Here is a 26,840-nt window from a genome sequence, read left to right as displayed (position 1 = left end):
CTTACTCACTCACACCTGTATCAGTTTAATACAGAAAACCCAATATGCTATGCACCTTCCTGTCCAAACACAGAAGGTAAGGTCCTCCATTAGGCTTGCAAGACACTATTGATGTGAGTCTATCCAAAGAGGTAACAAGTCAAGAAACAAACTGACTCTGCAGTATTTTGTCATGAGTTATTTTAGCCATGGCCCCCCGACTTCCTCTGTGTTAATAAAGTTTTTAGCTGTCCCTTCTATTTGCTGTCATCCTAGTGCACTGATCTTTAACCCTTCTCTCCCACCACTTTTTCTTATCATCCCCAAACCTCATCTTGCTACTTCCTTTCTTCCATCTTCTGTTTTTATCTTCATGCCTTCCAATGCCTCTCAGATTTTTGTGCTGATTTTTCTGTTCCCCCTTCCTCCTCACTACCAAGTCTCAGAAAAAAGTGCCAAACTTTACCAATTTTTCATGGTGTGGGAGTACATACATTTTTTCCTTCATTTGGCAGCATGAATGATCCTGCACCTTGATGGCATTAACCATGTGAATGAATTGACCAAGTCAACCACTCCAGCTGAAAATGGCTAATGATGACAACTGCTAAAGAAACTACTGATAATACAGTTTTCTCCCAAGTCTGCTAGTTGCTGAATTCCCTCCCCATCCTTTTAACAGTCTTCTGCTTAAGCAGCAAAGAAAGGGACATAAATGAAAGGTTCTTTCATAAAATCCTGAGCATTGCACACCATTCTGAATGTCAGAAACAGATTTTATAGCTGCATGAACAAATTAGCGTAATCATATTTTCATGGTCTCTTCTCCCCCACATTCCCACTTACCTGTGTGTTTTGATGTAATCATCCTTCAAGGGAAAGAGCTGTTCCTCAACTTTGTCCCAGCGCTCCAGGCAGCTCCACAGCCAATCAGGATTTACAACATGAAGGTCCTTGCAGTCCTGAGCTTGCCGTACTTTTTCTGTGCCTATTATGAAGTCAAACATAATATTACAGTGTTCCCAGAAACACAGAAGTTAGTTTTAAGTACACAATGGTTTAAGAAGAACATTTTGTGATCAATTGTACAGAAAAAACAAACACTCCACCCCAGTCCAACAAAACAATCACAGCTGATAAAAGTGAGACTCTAAATAAGATGTAATAAATAAGATCCAGTCTCAAGCTGGATGAATGTATTTGTAATTTTCTGAAGCACTGGCACTGTGGAAATAGTCCACTAAAATTAATCCATACAGAAAGCCTCTACATTTCCATGTTAACTGAACAAACAATACAAACACAGTTTTGTATTTCATCTCCTTCATTTCTATTTGTCAGAGTTTAAGCAGCAGTGACTCTTCAATGCCGTTAAAGCCTAACACTAATTTATCCTACTTTCTTATGCTCAGTCCCCTGTAGACACAGTATGATACCTTTTAACAGCCAGCCACCCACTCCACCTCCACTTGCCAGAAGCAGGAGCAAAGCAGACAAATGGATTACTTAGTGCCAAGAGCGAACAACAAATGTGAAGTTAACTGTGTCAGGATAGCACAAAGTTCACATGAAACCATCAGCAATGCAGCATGCAAGTAACCAGTGATCTCAATACCATCCTCTGGAGAAGCCAGAAAAAGAATGAATTCAGTAAAGTTGCTATAAATCTTTGCCAAGAAGCATCAAAACCAGTAAGCAAAAAGAAGCAAAAAAATAAAGGTTGAAATGAACCTTGAAGTGTAGTCTGTTCCCAGAAACAGCTGACTGGCCAAATGTTTCAGAATGTATTTTTATTTGATTGGAAAAACTAATTTTACCAATCATAGTACTTGTTTCAGCATTTATCAAAGAGATCTATAGAGAACTATATATATAACACTTGGGAGACAATTGTATAATCTGCCAATAAATCATTAAATATATAAACATTAGAGAAAAACCCCAAGGATTCTGACCTGATACATCTATGCCTGACACTTATACATGGTATTTCTATACTGCACAAATACTGGTAGAGCTGTAACATGATAAAGGGACTCTCATCAATCTGATACTCTGTCTCATAGCTGAAAGCTATCACTCTTCCCTTTTGTTACATCCCTGTAATTTATAGCATTTAATCTTATTTACACATTATTTAAAATATTTATCAAACCTCATCACTTGTTCACATTCTGTCTTGGTGCAAAGACATTTAAACACACAATACTGCTGTACATTTTTTGTTTAGAAATGGAAAATGTAAGGAGGCCATCAAGAACTAAAGGCATGAAGACCCTGGGGTTTCTTACTGCAGATGCTTATATAAAAACACAATACTCTGGTCCAGTTTATCTTACTAATTAAAAAAAAAAAATCCAGGTAAAGTTTTTAATTAAAAAATAAAGTTTAAAGTTAGAATTTATGAGCCTTTGTCTATTATCACACTTGTGCCTTCAGGAATGAAGCCTCCAGGAAAAAAAAAAAAAGTCGTCAAACTTCAGAAAAGTTATGAGAAGGAAGCAAGAACACTAAATTAATTTGATGGTTTCAACATAATTCCCTGGAGTTTTATCTGCAAGACTGTCATTTAGCAATATAACTTTACTTGTTTCAGTTGAGATAAAAGCCTTGAAATAACCATACTTCTCCATATTATTTGAAGATGAGAGGAAACGGTTATTAGCAAATACCTAAAGGCCTGTGTACAGCCTGAACTAGTATTCCTCTGGGGTAGAGATCAACTGAAAGGCACTTGAGGACTGACCTAACTAGTTAGACAGTTCAGTTGCTAGGCTGCTGTAAATTCACAAGACTAAATGAAGAGAGAGGGCAGGAGATCACAGAATCATTCAGTTTGGAAGAGACCCTTGGGATCATCAAGTCCAACCATCAGCCCTACTCCACAAAGTTCTCTCCTACACCATACCCCCACCATCTAAAACAACCCTTAAGCACATCCAGGGATGGTGACTCTACCACCTCTCTGGGCAGCCTATTCCACTGTATAATCACTCTTTCTGTGAATTTTTTTTTCCTAATATCCAGTCTAAACATCCCCTGTTGCAGTTTAAAGCCATTCCCTCTTGTTCCATTGCTAATTACCTCTCAGGTAGTTGTAGAGAGTGATAAGGTCTCCCGTCAGCCTTCTCTTCAAACTAAACAGTCCCAGCTCCTTCAATTGTTCCTCACAGGATTTATTCCCCAGGCCCTTCAGCAGCTTCGTTGCCCTCCTCTGCACTCGCTCCAGCACCTCACTATCTCTCTCGTGTTGAGGTGCCCAAAACTGGACACAATACTCCAGGTGTGGCCTCACCAGTGCAGAGTACAGGGGGACTGACACCTCCCAACTTCTGCTGGTCACACTATTTCTAATACAAGCCAGGACGCCATTAGCTTTCTGGGCCACCTGGGCACACTGCCAGCTCATGTTCAGCTGCTTGTCCTTTACTAAAGTGCTGAAAGCTTTTGCTTCCCTACTTTTTCTTCCCCCAAACCCAACAGAAAACAGGAGTGGAGATACCTTTTCCTCTATCTTTAGATACAAATGTTTTTTTATTAGATTTACATTAAGAAAAAACAGTCCTGTGCACAAATATACATCTTCTATTTTCGGCAGCAAATACAAGAAATTCCACAACTCAGGATTTAAGAGATGTACAGTAAACGTAAAGCTTTTCTCCACACTAGTATCTTTGCAATAAAAAGGCGTCAATTTAAGAATACAAGATAAACATGAACCCAAAACTGAGTAAAGACCAAGTGCTTTCCACACCGTAGATGGTTTAGAAATGTCTTATTTTAAATTTTGCCGTGAAATAAAATTAAAAACACTGTCCAACAAAGACTCAGTGAAAAAAATTTTAGAACTCCAAACATGCTAATCCCAGCAGACATTTGCTCAAGAGGTTTTAACTGGCTAAAAAGTAAAACTTTTTAAGAAGGGAGATCAATGCACCCAAATCTTTCATCCCTTGATACAAGAAATCAGTTTTCCCAATTAGTCATCAGTTACAAAAGTAATCAGTGATCCAGAGTACTTTAATGCAACAGTTGATGGAAATGAACCAGTTTACAGCACCAGAGGGAGCTGGCACAGGAGGTATTACTTATATAACCTCAGTAGGAATTGTAGAAATACCTCCAGCTAGAAACAGGTAAGCATAAAGCTGTATTTAATTTATACACAGGGTATGTTTCAGATTAAAAAAAAAGCAGAGGTTCTGAAGGAGAATCAGATTAAAAGATATGGGGGGAAAAGGATTTTAAAGAGGTGAAAGACTTGGCTTGGAAAATGCTTTCTTTTGAGAATAAAGAAGAAAAGCAACAACAACATTAGAAAGAGGTTAGAAGACAACTGTATAAAGAGGATGCATAAGCATAGGAGTTTCAGGGAAAAAAGCGACAAGAGCAAGAAGTCTAGTAGAAGTTCATGTACTTGTGCCTGGTATTAGATACTGAATCAAATATCAGACATGACTAGAAATACTGTCCTGCTCATAACTCAGGAGCTGAGTGAAAACAACATACAATAGCATGTGATTTCACTAGTAAGCATACAGTTAAACCAGCACTGGTGGTGCTATTGGATAGACAAACTGTGCTTATAATACCCTGAAGAAAAACTTATCTGATACTGCAGTACATCCATTCACCCAACTAAAGATATTGCTGCTCCTTTTGACCTTCATCAGGGGAACCTGAACAAAACGATAAAACTGCACCTTCACCTCATGTTAAGTCTGAAGTTATGTGAGAAGATGGCTTTCTCCAACTATTTTTAAAACTGATGTTTCCGTATTGAGGATTTGTCAGGTGCTTCACCTTGCTGCCCGTTCCACACACATACACATTCTGCATTCATGTGTATCTGATAGTTTCATACCAGATGTATGCTGAAGGAACTAAGTAAGTTGTTCTTCTAGTCAATAGGATTGCAACGGAACCTTAAACACAAAAGCCAAAATGGCATTATTTTTTATGAAAAACTCCTGTGGTTCTGAAACAATAGCTCCAAAAGGTTAAGCCATTAACATAAAATTAAGGTTGGCAACATGAAGACCAATGTGTAACCACCCCCTCCCCAAAGGTCAAAAGTTTTACCTTTCTCACCCCCACCACACCAAAGCTTTTTACTTCCTCCCTGTTTCTAAAGCGCAGCTGCCTATTGCACACTCCAGCATACTGAAAATTGCATGAGGTAATACAACTGTGTCATCTCAGGGGCTGCCTTCTATTTCTAGCTGACATCTTCACAAATCAAGATTTCACACATATGATGTTCTTAGAGCAAGATGTGATGGAACACCAAATTTAACCAGGTAGGAGAAATTGCTTTGCAATACTTGATATCCCTGCAATCTCTCCCTTCCCCCAGTGTAACTTCCCCTTTTGAAAGTATGCTTATTAAGAAACAGAAGAAAGTATTTTAATCCATCCAAGCAATAGTACTTCTGATGCAGTTATAGGAACATCTGAATCATCCAGCTGGGCTAAAAATCACTTGGAGAAAAACTGTTTTTCTGGACTACTTTTTTGCATTATTCTCTAATCACACCTCTCTACTTCAAATTCTAGTCTAAAATTTTTCCAGTAAGTTTAAAAATCACACAAGCCTTTCCACATGAAGCTGCTAGGGTCCAAATTCATCACATCTATCCTCTGATGGATGCAGCCTGAAGCACATAATATTGGGAAAAGGTTATTTTCAAACCTGGGGAAGGGACTCATCAACTCTTTTGAACTTGCAAAGATTGAAAACACAAAAAAGCCTCCTATTAATCTTGACAATTCATTACTAAAAAAAGTGACCAAAATCAATAATGCAACAATGAACTTTACAGCAGTTTGGATAAGACAAAGTATAGAGCATACTAGGAACTTAAGCTAAATAGATAAATGAGACTTAAGCTGTATGTTTACAAGGACTAAGAAGAAATATTATGCTGCATATATTTGGCTACGTTCACATCACGACACAGTGCAGCCCAACAGGGAGACTTTCAGGGCAAAAGCGTGCTGGAGGAGTGATGCTCACCCCATCAGCATTTTCAGGGAGTTTTGCTTTAGATTAGTTGTGCCTGGTCCTGTGAGCTGAATGCCTGTGAGCACTCAGCTGACTGTGCCCTCCACTTCAATCTCACTCAGGAGGAACCCAGCGTGAGTGCTTGAGGCTTGCCAGAACAAACTGAAGTACATGATGTGAAGTAACCACCAGAGTCACTCTCAAAACACTCCTGATTCCAACACACCAAAGTCAACATATACTTACGGCAGTTTGTAACCAGGTTGCCAGATGTGGCTTAGAAAATCTGGTCACTAAAAGTTTATTTCTCTTCAGACCACTTCTATATATAAATCTTGATTTATGATCAAAACCTGAAGCTCTTCAACAACATTAATCTAAACCAAGTCATACAGACCTCACTGTTCTGGACTACAAGAATTAAGTGATCATGAAACGGTGATAGATGTGCTGTTCAGAGGCTATGTCTAGAATTCAGCTTTAGCACCACGCTGTGCTTTATCAGCAAATGCAAAAGTTGGCTTATCTGGTCAGTTCCCGAGTTTAAAGAAAATCCAGTTAAGCACTGCTCTAAAGACACAGCCCTTGAAAATATTCTTTAGGAAAAAAAAAAAAACAAAACACAACACGTGGACACATCATAGCTACGTCCGGTTGAAGACCTCACATGGAGTCATAGGACAGGCTAACACGACTATCAGCTGGAAGCTTTCTCTTCTCTCACAATACCTCAAAGCCAGACTCAGGAGTAAGCATTTTTTTTAAGTATGTAGGTGAGGATGACTAAAAGGAGCCATAGTTCATTGCACAATTGGTATTTTAGGCAACCTGATATTTAATGATATTAAGCAAAACTTGACATAGTATAATTCACCAAAAGTAAGGAAATTATTCCCATATAGCTTTCAAAGTATAGGAAAAGACACAGAATTAAATATATTTTGAAAAAGAAAAGAAAAATTCGGCGTCTAAATGGACATATTTCTGCTTCTACCCCACTAGAATAATTTTTAAAGGACCTGAACAGCTTTATCTGCTCCGCCAGCAAACACTCAATACAAAAGTCAACTACAGTATCATTCATCTGTTCAGAAAGGAACATAACAAGGTCTGTGAAGTAGTGTGGTAACTGCTTAGCTAAGTGTGTACACAGCTATAACTCATCATCCAGTGCAGTTTACAGTTGCTTAAAGCAAACAGCAGATGTTTCAAAAACTGAAGTACGATTTATGCAGCCCACAGGTAAGTGGAAAGGACTACAGGGTAGCCTTTTCTCAGTCACTCATTTATGAAAGCTGATTAGATGATACAAAGATCCTTGTGTTTTACAGTAATTCAGGTATATAGTATTTTCCTCCCTATGTAATGAAAACAACCCAAATTTTCTCCAAGAACAAGGATTTATTTATTTTCAGAATTCAGAGTATCTATGTCTGCAGAGAAACAAGCTGCCTACCTGCAGAGAAAGAGAGACAAGTATATACAAAGAATAAACAAAGTTTAAATTTTTTACTGCAATAGGCTGGAAAGGATACTGTAAATACAATCTAAAATGGTATTTGCTAGCTGTTCATTCCATACACCAAGCTATGATGTGGTCACTTTGCAGGGAGAAAACCCATCACTCCAAGCCCTAGGGGGTACTCTGATTTACATTTCTTCCTCTGTCTTCAAAACTCAAAAGCAAACAGTACTTACCCCTACCACTGTTGCAGATAAAATATATGCCATTTACTACAGCTCTGCTAATGCAAAGAAAACATGTAAGTTAGCTTGCTTGCCTGAGTTCTAAGTTTGCTGTTACAGAAACACTGAACTGACAAGTACCTTTTAACAAATACATTAAAAAAAGAAAGAAGAAAAAAAGAAGTAGAACAACATTGTCTGGCCTCAGATCATTGACTTCTGAACAAAATTCAAGAAGGGACATACTTTTGTTTTCCCCCTTTCACCAGCAATTAGACACCCAGCAGTGTTTTAGATATTTGCCACTGGAGTCAGAGATGCAACATCTGTTATCTTACAAGCAGTAACAGACTTGTAGAATTTGCTTTCTAATTTCTAACCACACAAGAATCAGTATGAAAAACACGTTGACAGCTGAATTATCATAAATCACAATTTATATCCTTAAAATCTCTAATTAAAATTCAGAGTTTCCCTCATGAAATTAGAATGATGCAGCGTAACTACTCCCCCATCTAATCAAAGGTGAGAAAACACAGTCTTCAGTTGAAGAAACAAAAACCCATCACAAAACCAGAACCACAAGCAATCCATGAGAATCTAACAAAAAAGCGTTATTGGAGAACATAGTTTTTCACTCTAAGTCCCCCATTTCACTGCCAATGTTACAGAAATACATACTAAGTGATGATGAAAGATGACAATAGTCTTGCTTGTTAGGCAGAAAAGACTGCCAAGTTCTCCCTTTTTAGTTAGTGAAATCCTCTTCTTACTAAAAGCAGGGGTCAGCTTCTACATACTGACAATAAAGATTTTTCACCCCAGTAATTCAGGAATAGTATTCTTCTTGTCATTTCTTGTTTTAATTATCAGGCAATATTTGAATATATTTTATGTATCAAGTGCTACACCAGCATTATATGACTATTTTGAAGGACAGTCTAGGTCACGACAAAAAGTCTGAAAAATACGAACCACCCTGAAATTTACTTTTCAAAAGAACACTGAAAATTAATTTAAAACGTACTAATAAGCTCGAATACAGTACACTACCAAAACCTGAAGTTTGATATCAAAACCTAAAGTTAAAATAGGCTTTCGTATTAAGCCCTACATCACTGGATGATTCATTAAGAATGTGAAGGTAGTGAAGAATTTGCTTACAAACAGAACACAAGAACATGCATATGTAACTACGTAAACATACAAACCCCCCCCCCCAAACCATACATTCCAAAACCAAGCAGAAAACCAAAGCTTCAACTGCTTATCATCACATGCTGTGTACCTTAACATATTATTCAACATTTTTTCCACCAGATCACATTTATGTTTGGTTCGCATTTACATTTATCCTATCACTTTTACCACATCATACAATAGTTGCATCCAATGTACTACATTCAGAATCCATCAAGAGCAAGTTACGCAAAACAACTTTGAAATGAAGCATTCTTGGATTTGAAATTGGAAAAACGTGGAAGTTATACTGACAGCTATTGTATCTCCAATAAAGTATGACAACCTTGTGCAATTCTTTGCCGATAAAAGCATTGCTATTCCTGCAGTTCTAAAAGACCTGTTAATCTCAATGGATGAATGAACTGCAGCAGAAAAAAAAGCTGACAGAAAACTTGACTCTTGTATACCTACCTGTCCTTGCCGCAATGAGATGTGTTGCTTTGTCAGGATCATCAGCACTCAGTACTAGATTCTTCACAATTTTGGCTCCAAGTGCTGTGGCATGATAGTGTTCCCGTGTTTTCTCAATGGGGAAGTTTGTTGGGTAGAGTCCGCTAAATATTATGGTTACATCCGCCAACACTTTACTTTTCAGTTCTGGCACTATTTTTCTGATGTCTGGAATTTCCTCAATTTCTTTTTTCAGGTATTTATCATACTTTGTGTAATAATCAGTGTGAACCCGCACAAGGATCTCTTCGAGGTATATTAAATGGTCATCGTCATCTGTATCATCCTCCTCCTCTTCTTCCTCCATACTCTGATCTAAGGACTCACCCATTGTAATTCCGGATTGTTCGCTATTCTGAGACTCTGTTTCAGCCTCCTTCTTGTCTGCACACCCATTTCCTAAATCACAAAGACTTTCCTGTTCACTTTCTTCTTGTGCTTCAAGATCAGTTTTGTCGTGCATATTTTCACTAGGTAGAGATTGCGTGTCCCCAGAATGGTTCATCAGACCATCCTGTTTCTCACTCACATCCGAGCAACTCCCCTTCTGCAAATTTTCATCCTGCAGAGGTTGTTTGGATTTCTTCCAGCTTCTCTTTTCCTCATTCTCACTATCTGATACAGAAGTGGATGACTTTCTGGTATCCAATCCACCTTCACTTTCACTGTCACTAGACAGTTCAAAGTCCAAGTCATTTGTTTTCTTGTCTTGGGTTTCCTGCTTCTCTACTGTTCTATCAACTTGCTCTGAAAAAATCTGAGACTCTTTTCTATTTGTCAAATCATTAGCAACCTCACTGTCCATTTTGTGATCAGTGCTATCATTTAAGGAGTCCTGGGCATTAACTTTATCACGAGAGTTCATATCCCAGTCATATGTTTCACTGCTTACAGAAGTACTTCCATTTGCAGTGCAAGTGTCCTTTGTAGCTTTCTTGAGACCATTGCTTTGTTCTTCTACACATGTAACATTCTTTATTTCTTCAGCATCCTTTCCTAATGTCACTGCTGAATCCAGTGCCTCTGGTTTTGTAGAGTGGTTTACTAAGACACAGAAAAAGAAATAAAACATACATATTTTCTCAGGGTTTTTTTGGGTTGGTTTTGGTTTTGTTTTTATTTTTAAGCTGTGTAAGGAGCTTTTTTTTTTTTAAATCACACAGGTCGTAAGTAATTATTTCTAACTATGTAAACATAGAAGGATTTATCTTGTAGCATGAGCTTTATGATTACATCTCAGGGAGTGAAACTACAGCAGAGAAGAGAAAAAAAAAGGATAGAATTCACTTCAGAAGGTCCCAATCCAGAACTACAGCTACAAGAGCTTCCTTTATAAACTTCCATAGTTTTCACGTATTTCCTGTTTTTCATAACCAAAATAACAGTATTTATAGTTGAAAAGATATACACATTTTAGCAATACAAAGATGCTGTTTGAGGTTCATATGAGGCTCTGCTGGAATACAAATAAAAGGGTAATAGACTCAAAGGCAGAAAAATAGTTTTAGATGTGTCTTCAGATGCCTGCAGAAGAAAGACAATTAAAGAAACTGTAGACAACCAGAAAACTGCACACAGGCATTGATCAGGAACACTAGATGAAGTCACGCTACTTTGTCTCTTTTGAGTGTGTGTCCCTGCCCTGCAAATAACACCAGACAAGCTTAGAGGTCCCAACACCACAGTGGTCTGATTAAGTTTGAGTACATTATTATTGTTTCTATATTGGACATCCCTAGTTCAACAAGAAAAAAAAAAAAAAGAATGATGTCACAAATTAAAAAAAAAACCTTGGCTAAACTGGAAAAAGCCCTGCAATTCTTTCTTTGACATTGTCTTTCAAATATGTTTTGTCCCCAAATCAATACTAACATAGTGATGTACAATTTCTAAATCTACTATTAGTATTACACTGCTGAGCCTGCTGAACATAAGGTTCTCATGTCAAATGCCAGAACAGCACATTCAGTTGATGCTAAAAATTCCATGCTATTTTATTAGCATGATTTAAGCAGAGATCAAAACATTCATTTTCAGCAGTATGCTGAGACCAGAGTTTATTAACTGTTGTTCCAAAGTGGGGCAGGGAAGGGGATCAAAAAGGAGAAACCTACAGAAAAGAAAAAACTGTCTTGTTTTACATGGAGAGTGGAGCGCAGAAACTGTCCTCCTCTTATATGTTCTTCAACAGTTTGGTGTATTGCCAAATCAGTTCTTCAGCCGTAACAGCCAAAATACTATTATTAGTATTCCTCTTTTGCTGTAGTCACCCACCAAAAGGAAAACTATCAACAAGAATAAGCCCAGTTTTACTAAGCTATTTGTATTTGTATTGCAGGAGCACTCTCTATTACAGTAGTATAGGATTTCTCATCTGAGCACAACAACAGTACTAGCAAGACCACCACAATAGCTTACATACTGCACTTTTCAAATGTGATTAAAGTCGTAAAAGTGCTTTAAAAATGATAAAATTACCTTTCTTCCTCATCTGAATTTCTCTTGATCCAGGAGGTGCATTAATATCTCCTATCCCCTGAAAGTATACATATTTCTTCACAGTTATCAAATTGGGTGCAAACTTCCAAACATCCTCTCTGTCATCAATGATGCAAACCATGGAATCACCACATGGGAAGAGATCTCTAAGAGACAAAACAGTTAATAAAATGAATCCAGTTTTAGAAATTAATATTATTGGTGAAAGTAGTTTCTGTTGATGCTCTGCTTTATTACGAGCATGTCTACAGGACATGCTTATATATGAACTTACAAAAAAACCCCCAGCAATATTAAAATTACAGCATTCAAAATATTTGAACTAATTAAAGCTAATAAAAAAGGAAACAGCTAAATTAAAGATTAGAGATTTTTAAATCCCCATCCCAAAGGCTAGAAAGCAGGAACCAATAAACCTCTGCAAGAACAAAACCATTACACTTCAGTCTAGCTTTCAAAGTTTATGTCGACAAACAGGCCAAAGCCACCTATCACATGGTCAATATACTATCTATACAGGAAAAAGACACAAGAAGTTTTTAAAGAGTAGATTAATTCAATCCAAAACAAAGGAAGCAAAAAGTACTAATACTTGCATCACCTAGGAGGAGGAGGTATAGTACTTAAGATATATACATGCATATGAAAACAGCAAGAGAAGAAAAAAGCTTCTCATTTGCTATGGTTAGATGGGAAGGGGGCAATAATTTTTAGTCTAGCTTTATGAAATACTAAACATATCTGTCTTTCAGAAAAAATACTTGGCTTTATATTCTGAAAAAGATTGGAACCTCAATTTAGACTAGAATATGAATACATGGCTCTAAATAAGATAATTTTAAGAAACACTAGAGAACAGAAGCTGCTAAACGTATAGCGCGTCTGAAAGCTAGAATAGCAGATACTCAAATGTGAATTAACCTCAAACTGAGGATTTTGGTCTAATTAAGAAACACACAACATACAAGATTATACAAGTTCACAAGCCATAAAGTGGAAATAGGGTTATTAAAAGAATAGGAAGTGTAAGTGAAAACATGATGCCGTTGCTTCACTTTATTACTGTTCTAGTACCCAGAACACAAAGTAGATGAAATGCTGCAAAGCCTCACATCTCAGACAGTGCCAATATTCAAGAAGGACTATAAACATGTTAAGTACAAAGGGAGTAATTTTTATTTAGTATATTCTGTGTCTTTGTTGTCCTGTTTTGTTTAATGCATAAGATCCATATACATACCTAAGATTCCCAGTTTTAGAAAATGGATCAATACATTCATCCCTTGACAATATCCGATGGGAAAATAGTTTCTTTTCAGGGTCCAAAAATCCTTTTGAAAGAAGAAATTAAAAAGTTAATGTTCAAAATGTTTGTTCCTTGTTTATGTTCTATATAATTCAGCTATTTTAATCTGTGCAACAGCAGTTTATCAGACAATTTTAAGGTAAGAGGTATTATTATATGGAGGAAAGGGTAAGCACAGTGGATCAGGTATTTGTAACTGATACAGTGGAATCCATTTTAAAAATCCCATCTCATTTTCTGTCAACATAGCAACAAAACTGAAATTAAGTATATTTATGACAGCCAAATAAATTAGGCTGAAAGAGATACAGCAGGGGATAGATATACATGATTTTGCAACTTACATTTATCTTTCTACAGGTGGTTCTTTAAAGCTAAATGCTCTCCTTAGCTCATTATGCCTAGGGACTGCAGAGAAGTCTCACAAGAGTCGGCAATGTGCTGCAATACTTAAGCACAACGGGCAAGTTAAGGGGCAGTTTCAGCCGGAGCTCTTGCATTTGTAGGTTTTAAGTTGTACCTCTAAAAACTACTTTAATACATTTACATATAATGAATATATCCTGGGATTCAAAGAAGTATTTAGGCCCAGCTGCAGTAACTTTTCTGACTGCACTCTTTAAAAAAAAAAAAAAGACAAAGCAAAACAGGAGAAGCAGTGCTAGATTATCTTAAAGCAAGATAAAATGCCATTATTTAGGAAAATGGTGACTCAGGTGTACAAACACACATGCACATGCTTCTGAACCTAGCCTGCTATAACAAAGTTCTTCATGAGAGGATCAGTCATGTAATCGCTTAGAAAGAAACTGGCATTTTAGATGCTAATCCATATTTTTCATTTTACTGAATTTGTGTTGAAGTTAACATCAACTTCTCATTATTCTTGTGAATAATACAAGGCAGTCAATACTCATCTGGGAACAATTTTTTAAAGTTTTACTTTATTTTAAATGGTGGCCATCTTATAGCCAAAACCAGAGTTCAAAATGACTACACACTCCAAGGACCAACTTTAAATTTTCTTTCAAGGAGCTTTGAGATTTGCACAGAACATATGTTCAACTCCTTTTAGAAGTCCAGCTCCCAAGAGTATGTTAAGGTGGGTCTTGAAAAAACAGATGGTATAAATTAAAAAAAAAGTTTAAAATTCAGTCATTACTTCTGAAAAGTTGATCCTGTATGTAGTTAATATTAATGTGTAATTGGAATAACTTAAAACCCATAAAAGCAAGAAAATTCCGAGTTAAGGACAGAGGTTCAACCTTAACTCACCCGACTATGCTTAAGAATTGCTGCAAACTCGTAGAATCATCCCCTGTAGTGAGACCCTTGCAGTACCTAGGCATAATGAATTGAGAGAATTAGCTACAAAGATTTATTGCCATACACACAGATATTTTGACAAACTACATAAACTGTTCCTGTTCTCCCTAACCAAATTCTCTTCTACTGTTTATCTGAATACACAGGGACTCCACGCTAAATTGAAGAGGAGTGCACTGACTAAAAGGTAAAACCACGATGAGGTCTTCAGATGCAGTGTCATCTAGCTAAAACTGTAAGAAGAGGGTAGTTGAACTAAGAAAGCCCAAACACAGAAACCCTTGCTGCCAAGGATTAAAGATAAGGTAGTGTTCTGGAGCTTTGCAATAATGCTTTGGTAAAGACTTCTTAATTTTAATATTCTTCCCCCTTGATAATTCACTAAAAATACACTGAGGATACAGCTCACTAGAGATGTACCAGTAAAGATAAAAGCCCATCTTAAGAAGGTCAGGTCTTTCAAAGCTGAGCTACTTGAATAGCAATAGGGAAAGCAGCACTAGCCTTTTAAAGAAGTTCTTTGTGTCTGTTTGGCTTCTTTTGGATATTGATTCAATTGGCTAGGCAATATAACAGACATAATCCTGACGTTTTCACATTTTAGGTAAATAGCAAATAACATTTCATTTGTCATACATAATTTGTTTTCTTCAGTAGTATGTTAATACTGTCTCTAAATGAAAATGCTATATTGGCTACTAATCACTAACCTATTTAGCAATTCTACTCCATGCAAGAGCAAGCAAGACAGCTAGTTGCTAGATCACATACTGTTAGTTAAAACATTAACTTTAATTGGTTTATGAGTGCAAATAGAACATAAATCTGAAAAAGTAAAAACTTGACATTAAAAGTAAGTAGATGCAGATACACTTTCCAAGATAAGACTAAGTAAAGCTGAGATTTAACGTCTTTATTAAAAAAAATAAAATCATTATTATATTGCTTTCAGTAACAAAAAAAACCTGGGAAACCCTCCTTATGAAAAACTCTACTACCTTCAAAATAAAAATCTTTTCACAACCTACATAGTGAAAGATCTATAACGTTATAATAGTACACTCTCTGCAGATTAATCCTTAAGAACGAAGCTGCAGGTTTCAAATTGATGATACCTTCCAAAGTACTCAGGCTTTTTCTTTAAGTCAATACAGACCACCAAAAGAGCATCTGGTTCAGATGATGTCACTTTTCTGTGGGGGCATTTTGTTTCAAGTTTCTATGACTTCAGCTATGAAAAGGTCTATGTATAAGCTCACTGAGTATACAGAAGTGGCAAAAGCGTTCCCAAGATGTACTTTTAACTTCATTTATTTATTTATTCCTATCCATTTTCTACTACAATGTCATGAAACAGTACTATGGTCAGTTTTCTGCCTTAGCATAGATAATGAATTTTTTTCTTAACAGATTTTTTTTTATTGAGTAATATCAGTTTGCACAAGTCATACCAGCAGAAGGATAAATGATGATTTTCTCATTTTGTAAGCATGTTTAAAAAAATTTAAAGCCTTCTGTAGAAGTCAAAATAATTATAAACAAAGACTTGCTGTTTCAAATAAAATCTGAGCTTCCACTCATTCTCATAAATTAGACAATGTGATAAGTATACATCTAAGTGGTTTCTTGAACAAACTGAAGACACTATCATTATCCTTTGAGTGCCATATTACAAGGGACTATTCAGCAGACTTCCCTAGCAGAGATTACTCCCCCCGTTTTTTGTTTTCCAGTATCTCAGACTGGGTCCTTGCACATACAGTCTTATCAAGCTATGTTACCTGATCTTTCTATAAACTCTCTTAGAAAAGCAAACTTGTAAATAAGATTTGTAAAGTTAAAAAATCCTCACAAGATGCAACGTTCAAAAGTAACTAACTTTTGAGAAGTCTAAAATCTTAGAGACACATTGAGTTAAATGTCAATTCCTAGTAGGAGTGATGTAACATTAGGATCCAATGTGAATCTGAAGAAGTCCTTTTAAAAATAAATCTAAAACTGAATTTGTGAAGAATCAGGTCTCCTCCAGTTCTACTTCAGGTCGTACTTTAGAACCTGGAAAGAGCTGTTGACCCAATCTTTCAATAGCTTTGGAGACCTTCAGACACTGGTGATTACTTATTTGCACATATTCTGTCAATTATTTATTGAAATACATACTGTAAGATACTTGCTATAACAAACCATACATATGAATGCCCTAAACTTAGTTCTGCTTTCTAAATTCTACTATAAATCTTGAGTGATTTCACACTGCATTATTGTTGTCTAATGGCCTCTGAATTTGAAACTCACAGTGGAATTGACTTTTAAAATCAGCATTTAAACTGACTTCAGTATTACATACACTTATGCATAGTAGGGAAAAAAACTGAGTAGCAATTAGTCAAAATAATTATGTAGAAGAGAAATATTAGAGGAAGCTCTAGATTATAAAATCCTAAACTCATCTTCATAAATGTACTACAAGATACCACTTTGTACATGTGTCAAACTAAGAGTTTGGGATAAATTACTTCAGTAGACACAAATGATGTTTACAAATATCAGATAATCCCACTTAACAGCTGTTGGGAGTCAGCTGGAATGAGAGAAAAGGACTGACAAGATGTCATCTGTTTACAAAATGACAAAAAAGCCTTCCAGGAAGGAGCAGCTCAGAGTTCAGATTCACAAAGAAATATAGGATGTATATGCAGGACCTAAGAAAAGTAACCTTTTTCTTATGAAAAAATCCCCAGCATTTTATCACAAGTCCTTCCTTTATGTAACATATGGATAACAAAATATCAAACTGGCAGCTCTCTACGAGACATCATTTAACCAATACTGCCATCAAGTGTTCTCTACATGTATTAGCTATATAGTTCTCGTATCAACTGTTTCTTCATACCAACATACTTCAGCTGAAACTATCATCATCACTGTACAATTAATCCACTTGTAGATTGAATGCTTTTAATGCAGTTAGACAACTTCAGAATTGTCTACTCTGACAATTGACTATTCAGAAATTCAAAAATCCAGAAGTCTGGGGATGTCAAGAAGCAGTCAATACCCCAATTTACTTATTTAGTGGCTATTTCCCCTATGGAACAGATGGAGTAGCTCAAGTATGATGCCCACAAAGAGGTTCATCACATTTTAAGTATCAGTCTGTGCCAGCATGGGGACTGGAGGGTAATCCAAATTTTAACTCGGAGATTAAAATCAGCAAACATAGGACCAAATCACACACAGAGAAGATCAATCATTGGGAAAGCACTTGCACATCATGAATTAACTACTTCTGCAATTCATTCTTCTCCCTAGCTCTGAAGCATATTTGCTAATACATCTTCTGACCTTTGGTCACATGCAGATTTTGGCCCACAGATCCAAGTGAGGAAGACTGCCCACCCACCTAGTGTAGGAAAAACCGTTTCCCTTTTGCCACACAAGATATAACCACACTCTGAGGAGGACAGTAGGATACAGAACTGTTAATGCATTAGCAGCACACATCGTATAATCCAAGAGCGAGACTGACAAAGCTTTAGGAAGATTCTTCAAACAACTCAGCCAATAAAGAGTAATGTAGAAACATTCACTTGGATGCAAATGGACATGCCTCTCCTGAACTTTCTTTCAAGGACAATTAGTTGAAGATCATGAATAGGTAATACTTTCTGATTACAGAAGTCTTATGTTCATCATTACGAGCATCTTCTGTGGTTTATGTAAAGCAAGTAAAAATTCTCCAGTGACACATTTTTTTCTAAACTGTTCTAAACTAACTAGGATAGTTAGCTCTCTAACCATTTTGGAATCTTCCTTTCTTGCCAAGAAGTGTGATCATTGGGATAGTGTTGCTCAAGGCACTCATGGAAATATGACACAAAAAAAGCAGATGTGAAAGAACTTTAAAAAGCTAGGAGACATGGAACAGCAGCAAGGACAGTTTGACATGCAGAGTCATAATCTAAAACATTGTTAATTATATTGTCTTAGTCCAACAGACAAAGTCTGAAGTGAAAATGCTATTCTGTCAAGACGACTCAAGATGGGGTGAAAGACATGTTTAAATTACAGTTTAAATACATGGACCCATTCTTTCTTTTATACTTGTTGGAAAAAAGAAAACATTTCAGCCACACCATAGACTACTATTGCTATAATTTAAATCCAAGTTTTCAGTTACTACAAGAAAGTATTTCTGACTTCCTGAGAAGAATATGTGAAAATACTGCTAGATCTGTGTTTCTGCTCAAAGAAGTGCATTTCAGCTCCAGGACACAAATAGAACTGCTGTAAAGTGATTTATGGCAGCCAAACTTCTTTTGGTGAATGGAAACTATGGGGGGGGTGGGGGATGTAAGTGTGTGTGTCTCTGTATGTATATATGTTCCCCACAAGAGGAGATAATTTCATGTTGTTGATTTTATGGAACTGTTGCTTTAGATTTCAAAGACAAGTTATGAAGCAGATCATTTTTAGAGCCCATCAGCACAATTTCTTACTTAATTCAATAGGAAGGCACTAGTAGTCATGCCACAATCTGGCGCTCTAACCACCCAGGACGCAAAAAAGCACGCCTGATGGGGAAAAAAAAAATTTCTAAAATTACAGGCCACTACTGCCTTGTAAATGAGCCAAGAATTCTGCTTACAGGACTACTTAGGAAGTGTTTGTGAACAAAACCAAATATTTGATAACCACCACAGAAAGAAGACTAGTTATACATATATGAAGGCTGATTACATAAATGTTGTTAAATGTAACATACTACTCACCTGCAATTGTATGTGCATACAATCTGCTGCCAAAAGTAAAAACATGTAATTCATAGAGCTTGGCAATTTTTTCCAGGAATTCCTTACAATGAGGACGCAAACGAGTATGCAACATAGGCTCACCTCGACCTAACTGGAAATGAAATATTCCCTAGAAGAAAAAGCACGTTCTATATTATCAAAATACCAAACAAGAATGCCAACATTCCAGAAGTGCCTTTTTCCATCACTTCTGCCACCTTTACTCACTTTGACTAGGCTAAAGCAAGTTTCAGTCACAAAGATTATGTGGATGAACAAAATTCAAAGCACATTTTTGCTCTGTGCCAGGCAGTCCAACACTAAGTTTTTCAAATGCAGGAAGCTGCATTGTTGAAAAGCTTATGATCAAGGTACCTTTCATTCAAATCTCTGCTTACATCAAACCAATGTGAAAGAAGCAACTTGAGAAATTTCTCAGAAAGTTCATGTGCTCACTCCAATCAGTACTACTCAGTGAACTTCACTCAGATTAGTTTCAGTACATAATGAGCTCAGAGAAAGACATTGTTAGATGAAGAAGTATTTTATCTATGGAAACATATAATCAGATAGCAAACCAGGAAGAAAGTTTGCACATAAAAATCCCAGTTAAAAACCTCAAAATCTTTTAAAAAAATTGGTTTTCTTCAAACCATGCATTTATACAGATGAAGACATAACCCTTCAAATAAACAAGGTTTTTTAATCTTTAAGCTGAGTATTCACTGTACCCTTTCTTCTCAGTTGCAAAGTACATTTACAGCTTATTTTTTGCTAGCAGGTGTGAACACATGCTGAACCTACTGGACATGCAAGAATGGCAAGAGGAAAGAAAGAGGAACTAAGCAACCACAGTTTGCATGACACTGGAAATTGAATTTGCATTTTCTGCTACAAGACACTGTAGACACACTCTAACATGCTTCTTGTTCTAAAGCTTCCAAATTAGAAATGTTACAAGCCAATAGTCCCAATCAGTTCAATGACAAGTGTTTCATGAAGAAATTAAACAGCAACAGCCAAACTCCCCCACAAAAAACAAAACTGAAGAGGAAAAAAACCCCACTAGATATATTCACGGAATGACAGAGGTAGTAAGGATTACCTAAAAAGGGACTTCATACAGTAATTTGCTATATCTGCCTCAGACTTGGAGGGAAAAAAGTCTCATTACTGAGTACTTGGCTTGTGAATTGTTGAGGAAGGAAAGCAGAGATTAAAAATAGCTACCTGAAACTTCTTGCTTAAAGTGACTGGAATGGAAAAGTGCAGGAAAGCATAAGTGGAAGAAAGAAAACTGTCAATTTAAAGAAAAAAGTAACATATTTCAGAAGACTTGCTTCTCATTTTCTGTTATACTTCAACTACAATTTTGCCTAATCACAGAATGCTTTCTTAAAACAACTATCATTTAAAAATTGTTAGAATATTCCTGTTGTTACTCTGGCTTGAAAGTCAACGCCAAATTTGTACCTTATTAGACATTTGTTGGCAGTGCTGTTCTGTAGTATGGATCAACGTCTGGTCCAAATCTACCATGAGCACCAGTTTTCGATTTCGATGTAGTCGCTGCTGATCTTCTCTTCCTAGCTGCTCAGCTTGCTGTAACAAAATATTCACAACTAGGCTTAGCTCAGGAGAAATAAATTAGGTGTGTTGCCTTTTCTGTATTGTAAACTTCAGAAGTTCTGCTACAAACTAACTGTATAAGAAATGATGCTTCAACATAACATTCAGAAAATTGTTACAGAAAAAAATAATATTCCTAAAGTCTACTCTCAGATCTTTGTGACAGTAGTAACTTTTAAAATTGAGATACTCAACATAACTTCCAATTTAAAAAGTAACCACTGACTTAATTTAAGGCTGAGTCTTAATTGGAAATAGCAGTAGCTTTGAGGTACACAAAGGACAAGTTCATCAACAGGTCGGAAAACTTTGGCTGCTACATTCAGCAATTTCATATCAATTACAAACAAGGCATCTGACAACACTAGACTTGAGTATAAAACTGAACTGCTAATGACAGCAATTGTAATTGTCAACGCAAGCTTAAAGAATATATGCTTTAAGACAAACAGTTTGATTATGTAGTTCTATGAAGGCACTGATATCAAAGAGCTCATACCCCAGTAAATCTGTGTTGAAGTTTACTCCTCTTGCACATATTTACAAGCTTTCAAAGTATCACATTAAACTCTGTGTTCACTATAACCACTTAAAATAGCAAGCTACAGAGTTACCCACAAGACAGCTAAACTTAAAAGCAAAGCATTATGAAGAAAGAAGTCAAGTGCAAACTGCCCTCTGAAACACTCCTCTATCATGGAGTTTCCAGCTTCCAGCTGCTTATATCTTTACGTTTCTTTCTTTGAAGAGTTACCAAAAAAATAAAAAAGGCAAGCAGCAACATAAAAAGGTCAAAAAAGATCAAACTGGTTAGGAATAGATAGAATCCTTATCTTCAAAATAAGCATGTTTTTTCCTCTAAAGAAAACAAGAGATGAACAAACAAGCATATTTTGATAACTCAGCTGAATGCAATATTTGAAAAATAATGAAATAAACTTAATATACAGGTAAGTTGCAAGCAAACTAGCTTTACTGTATCTACTCGGACCAGTTTCAAGGTGGTGAAGCTAGCATTCAAAGCTTCCGATGTCTCTGAAACTGAACTTTCCACAAACCTCTCATTCTTAGAGACAAAAACATTAAAGCAGTAGGGTTTCGGGCTGCTGTCCCAGAAGTGTCATCTTTTTAGTGCACAGCTTTAATAAACCACTATAAAACCTGGTAACAATCAATCTGCATTTGGGTAAACACACAAAAACCCTGGGCTACTGAAGTTCAACACCAAATTCCTCTTCAAAGGAAGCCAAACTTTCTATAAGAAGTATATAAAACACTGAAGAAGCTCCTATAATTAAGCTTTTCAATTGTGAAGCTGCAGTGAAAGATATGAATAAAGAAAGCATGATGGTACCTACCTCAGAGCTAACTTTCAGTTCTGGGACACTGTGAACCATAGACACAGTTGCTGTGGATAACGGCACATTCTGCTTTCCATTCTTGCTTCGTATCCTAATCACATAGGGAAAAGCAGCATCAAAAGAGAGAGTAATAGTTTAGCGAGAAGTTGAACACACTAAAATCTGTAATATCACACTAGTCATTACCACAAAACTGATTAAAAAGAGCTATTTTGACTAATACACTCTTTCAAATTCTTGTTAATGGAAGTTACTGAACAAAATGCATAGAGGTCAAAGAAGCTCACCATAAAAACCTTGTAAAAAGTCACTGCAATTAGTTATGCTTCCATATAATTATTTCATGAAAAATGACACTAGGATGAAACAGACATCTGTGTACTGATTAGCATTAGAAAACACTTATAAACTAAGTACAACCAAACCATTCAAATTTAAAACTAATCCTTTCCCTTTTTCACAATCACTCAGCATGCAATGATCTACTTTTCTCCAAGCCATGCTATGAAACAAATTTAAGCAAAAGATAGGCAAAGTTGCTCTTTACACAGTGGAGTGACTTACATGTGTCTGCTGTTTCAAGAAAAGCATCCAAAAAATCCCCACACATGCTTTTCCCTTAGGCACAAACAGAATGAGGTACTACATGTGTGTGCCTGTATTTATTTTATGTATGTATGTTATAGACATCTCATACGTGTCTTACTTGTATACATACCCATATGATATATACAGATAAATCATACAGAATACTTATCATACTCAGTATCACTAGCTTCCAGATTACACTGATCAATCTGTTGGGAACTCTGATAAGTAATTTTAAAGACATTATTTATGGCTCACCAACATTAAAAATACTACCATACAGATTTTGCCCTAGATGACACATTAACATCTTTAATTCTCTCCAGTACCTGTCCTACCAAGGACAAAATTTGGCATCAGATCTACAGCCAGAATTAAACTTCAAGTTTTCACTCCATAACAAGCTCCTAAAGCAAAAAATTTTACTGAACTGTGTTGAGGCAGACACAATCAGTCAGATATGCTTTTACCATACCATAGTGTTTAGGAAACACCGATACCCAGGAACAAAAGACAGATATTTCATTTGGTCTAAAGTTTATAAGCACATTTTAGCATCTTACATCCTTTGTTTCAGCATTCAGAACACTGAATAGTATTTTAAATGAGCCTTTAAAAGAATATGAACTGTTTTCAGACTGTTGAATAAGCTTAAGAGCTGTTTAAGAGAAAGGATGCACCACTAACACCCAACAAGTTAGCAGTGAGCTGACTGTACTCACTTTTCTTCAAGTGAGAAAAGCATTGATGCTTTTGAATTGCTTTCTGATGTAGGCTCAGACCTAACACACTATTCCAGATGTATAAAATGAAGACATATGAAGTGGAGAAGTAGTGAGAGAACTGAATTCACTGCATACCCTGAATATATCTAGATTTTTAATGAAAGAGCAATATAGCAATCACAGAATCATCTAGGTTGGAAAGGACCTTGAAGACCATCTAGTCCAACCATTCACCTAACACTGACAGTTCCCAACTACACCACATCCTTCAGCGCTATGTCGACTTTACTCTTAAACACCTCCAGGGATGGGGACTCCACCACCTCCCTGGGCAGCCCATTCCAATGCCTAACAACCCGTTCTGGAAAGAAATGCTTCCTGACATCTAGTCTAAACTTTCCCTGGCACAACTTCAGGCCATTCCTACTACTTGGTTAAAGAAGCTCAAACCCAGCTCTCTGCAGCTTCCTTTCAGGCAGCTGTAGAGGGCAATGAGGTCTTCCCTCAGCCTCCTCTTCTCCAGACTAAACACTCCCAGTTCCCTCAGCCGCTCCCCGTACCACCTGTGCTACAGAGCCTTCACCAGCTTTGTTGCCCTTCTCTGGACACGCTTGAGTAACTCAATGTCCTTTTTGTAGTGAGGGGCCCAAAACTGAACACATATTTAGATGTGACCATATTCAAACTTCATGACGGACAAAGCCCTGTTCACTGTTATCCTAACTTTTCGTTAGGTTTGTTGTGTAAACAAGTGTTATTTGGTAAAAAAGTATTAGCAATCAACTTTTAATTAGAAGTTACATCCAACCATTAACTGGGCTACATATTGCATAACTTTTACAATATTTGGTCCACTTGCACTGATTTATGGCATAGTGTTCACAAAGTAACATTTAATAACTAGTATGAATTAAAATGAAAATTCCTTTCAAATTAAATGAGCATGCAACATTCACTTCTAAAATATAGGCTACTATACAGTCCATTTTAGAAAACAGCTGTTGAATTAGTAATTTGATATGCATAAAAACCATTCTCTTTACCAACCGTATTAGCAATGAGAAAGAGCAAAAGAGAAACACAATCATATTTTGAATTTGCTTTCTTTTAGGCCTAAGGCTTAAATTCCTTTAGTTCCATTGGCAGAATATTTCATAAAAAAAGAAGGAAAACGGTTCTGAAGCCTTAAACTGAAAGCACTGGAGACAAGCTAGCTCCCATTCAGACACTGTACAAATGAAGCAAGGTCACGTGAATGAGACTGATATTACCTCACAGCTATTTACACCTGCACAGATAAAACTCTCAGGTTTATTAAGTCACTGTTGACACACCTTATAACTCTCAACATCAGTTATGAGTATATAAAAAGCAAAGCAGGATACAAAGTGATAAGAATTTATGTCTGTACGCGTGTTCTTTACATTTTCTACCTAAGGTATTATGTTATCCTACATTTATCCCCACAGATAGAGAGTGTGCACAGTTATTAAGTCATAAATTTGTAATGTGAACTGTAACTCAAGTACCCACATGACATCTTATTCACCCAGAGTCTTAGTTATGAACACCTGTAATGGCTAGAAGGAAATATAGTTCTAAACAATGTATCTGTGACTACAGTGACACAGAAGGAGAAAGAGGGCACATATTTGAAAATTTCAGGGTGATGAAGTGCCTTGTGTAATAGCAGACAAAGTAAGACACTACAACAGTGGCACAGACTTTGCCTATTTCCTCTTCATTTGTTGGTTTTATCCAGAAGGAACACCAATTCCTGCCTACAAGTAGGAATTTGGGGGTAAAGAAATATATTAAATGATTACAGTATTAATAATGTCATCAAGAATGAATATATTCACACAACTCTATGCAACAACTTCATGAGGCAATCTAATTTTTTTTTTTTTTTAAGCAAATGTAAAAGAGTGCTTTACACTGAAACTTAGAGGAAACTCTCTTTCAACTTTCCTTATAGGAGCCCTCTGAGTAGAGACTTACTTATGTTAGGAAGTATGAATACTGTTCTCTCTCCCTACAAGTATCTACAACTTCACAGTTACCCTTATGGGTACGATGCACGACTACCAAGGCTCAGAACAGAGAAGCAAAGAAGTAAATGAGAGAAAGAAGAGCTTGGATGCCTTATCACAAGCAAGAAACTGGAAAAGAGAGCTGAGAATACTTACTGAGTCAAGTCTTGGCCACATTCTGCACACAATCCTTTCATAACAACAGGATGGCTGCATCCTTCCAGCCTCACCAAGACACCCCTGAAAAAGATGTAGGCATTCCATTTATTACAGGTTGATTTCAGACACTTAGATCAATGATTGCAGACAGAAAGAGTTCAGAGAGAGAACAATTTCTCATTAGGATTTGAATGCCAGCCCCTTAAGACACATGCTTTTGCCCCAACATAGGGAAAAAGACACTTTTAAAGTATTCAAATTATTCAATTTCACACCTTTAAAAAGTCACCGAAGTGTGTATTGTCAGTTGCAATGTTTAGCAAAGAAGTTCGATGTATTAACAAAGCTCACATTGTTTGTCCAGAAACAGCTTACATTCAGTTCAATACAACTCCCCACTAATATGCTACTGAACTACACAGTAATGAAAATCACATGGAAACTTCAGAATCATCAAATCATTTAGGTTACAAAAGACCTTTAAGATCATGAAGTCCACCCTAAACCTAACATTGACAAGTAAGTCTACCACTAAACCGTTTTCCTAAGTGTCATATCTACACATCTTTTAAGTAACTCCAGAGATGACGACTCAAACACTTCCCTGGGCAGCCTGTTCCAGTGCTTGACAACACTTTCAGTTAAGAACTTTTTCCTAATATCTAGTCTAAACCTCCCCTGGTACAACTTGATGCCATTTCCTTTCATCCAATCACTTGTTACTTGGGAGAAGAAACTGACACTCACCTCTCTGCAACCTCCTTTCAGGTAATTGTAGAGGGCAATGAGGTCTCCCCTGAGCCTCCTTTTCTCCAGACTAAACACCTCCAGTTCTCTCAGCTGCTCTTCATAAGACTTATTCCCCAGACCCTTCACCAGCTTTGTTACCCTTCTTTAGACACACTCCAGCACCTCAATGTCTTCTCCTTGTAGTGAGGGGCCCAAACTGAACACAGTACTGGAGCTACAGCCTCACCAATGCTGAGTACAGGGGGGAAGAGTTCTACACTGATTTCATTTTAGTTTATTGTGTTATGGCAGAAACATGTATTGCTTCGGT

At 36.7% G+C, this 26,840-nt stretch overlaps 1 protein-coding gene across 1 annotated transcript in view; it reads right to left on the bottom strand.

Annotated features, from left to right (window-relative positions):
* The window catches only part of CTDP1 (CTD phosphatase subunit 1), a 91,431-nt gene extending 65,573 nt beyond the window's left edge, over positions 1-25,858 (bottom strand). The window contains exons 1-8 of the mRNA XM_026843011.1: positions 25,778-25,858; positions 22,273-22,366; positions 20,759-20,887; positions 19,265-19,415; positions 13,101-13,191; positions 11,840-12,006; positions 9,323-10,405; positions 826-967 (exon numbers count right to left, since the gene is read on the bottom strand). Coding sequence (XP_026698812.1) covers positions 826-967; positions 9,323-10,405; positions 11,840-12,006; positions 13,101-13,191; positions 19,265-19,415; positions 20,759-20,887; positions 22,273-22,366; positions 25,778-25,818 — 1,898 coding nt within the window. The 5' untranslated portion in view covers positions 25,819-25,858. The remainder of the gene's footprint in view (positions 1-825; positions 968-9,322; positions 10,406-11,839; positions 12,007-13,100; positions 13,192-19,264; positions 19,416-20,758; positions 20,888-22,272; positions 22,367-25,777) is intronic.
* Between the last annotated feature and the right edge of the window lie 982 nt (positions 25,859-26,840).

Source organism: Athene cunicularia (genome assembly GCF_003259725.1).
Source record: "Athene cunicularia isolate RWA chromosome 2 unlocalized genomic scaffold, athCun1 chr2_part1, whole genome shotgun sequence".
Classification (NCBI taxonomy): domain Eukaryota; kingdom Metazoa; phylum Chordata; class Aves; order Strigiformes; family Strigidae; genus Athene; species Athene cunicularia.
Note: the sequence above shows the minus strand (reverse complement) of the source record. Positions and strands in the feature narration are given on the sequence as shown.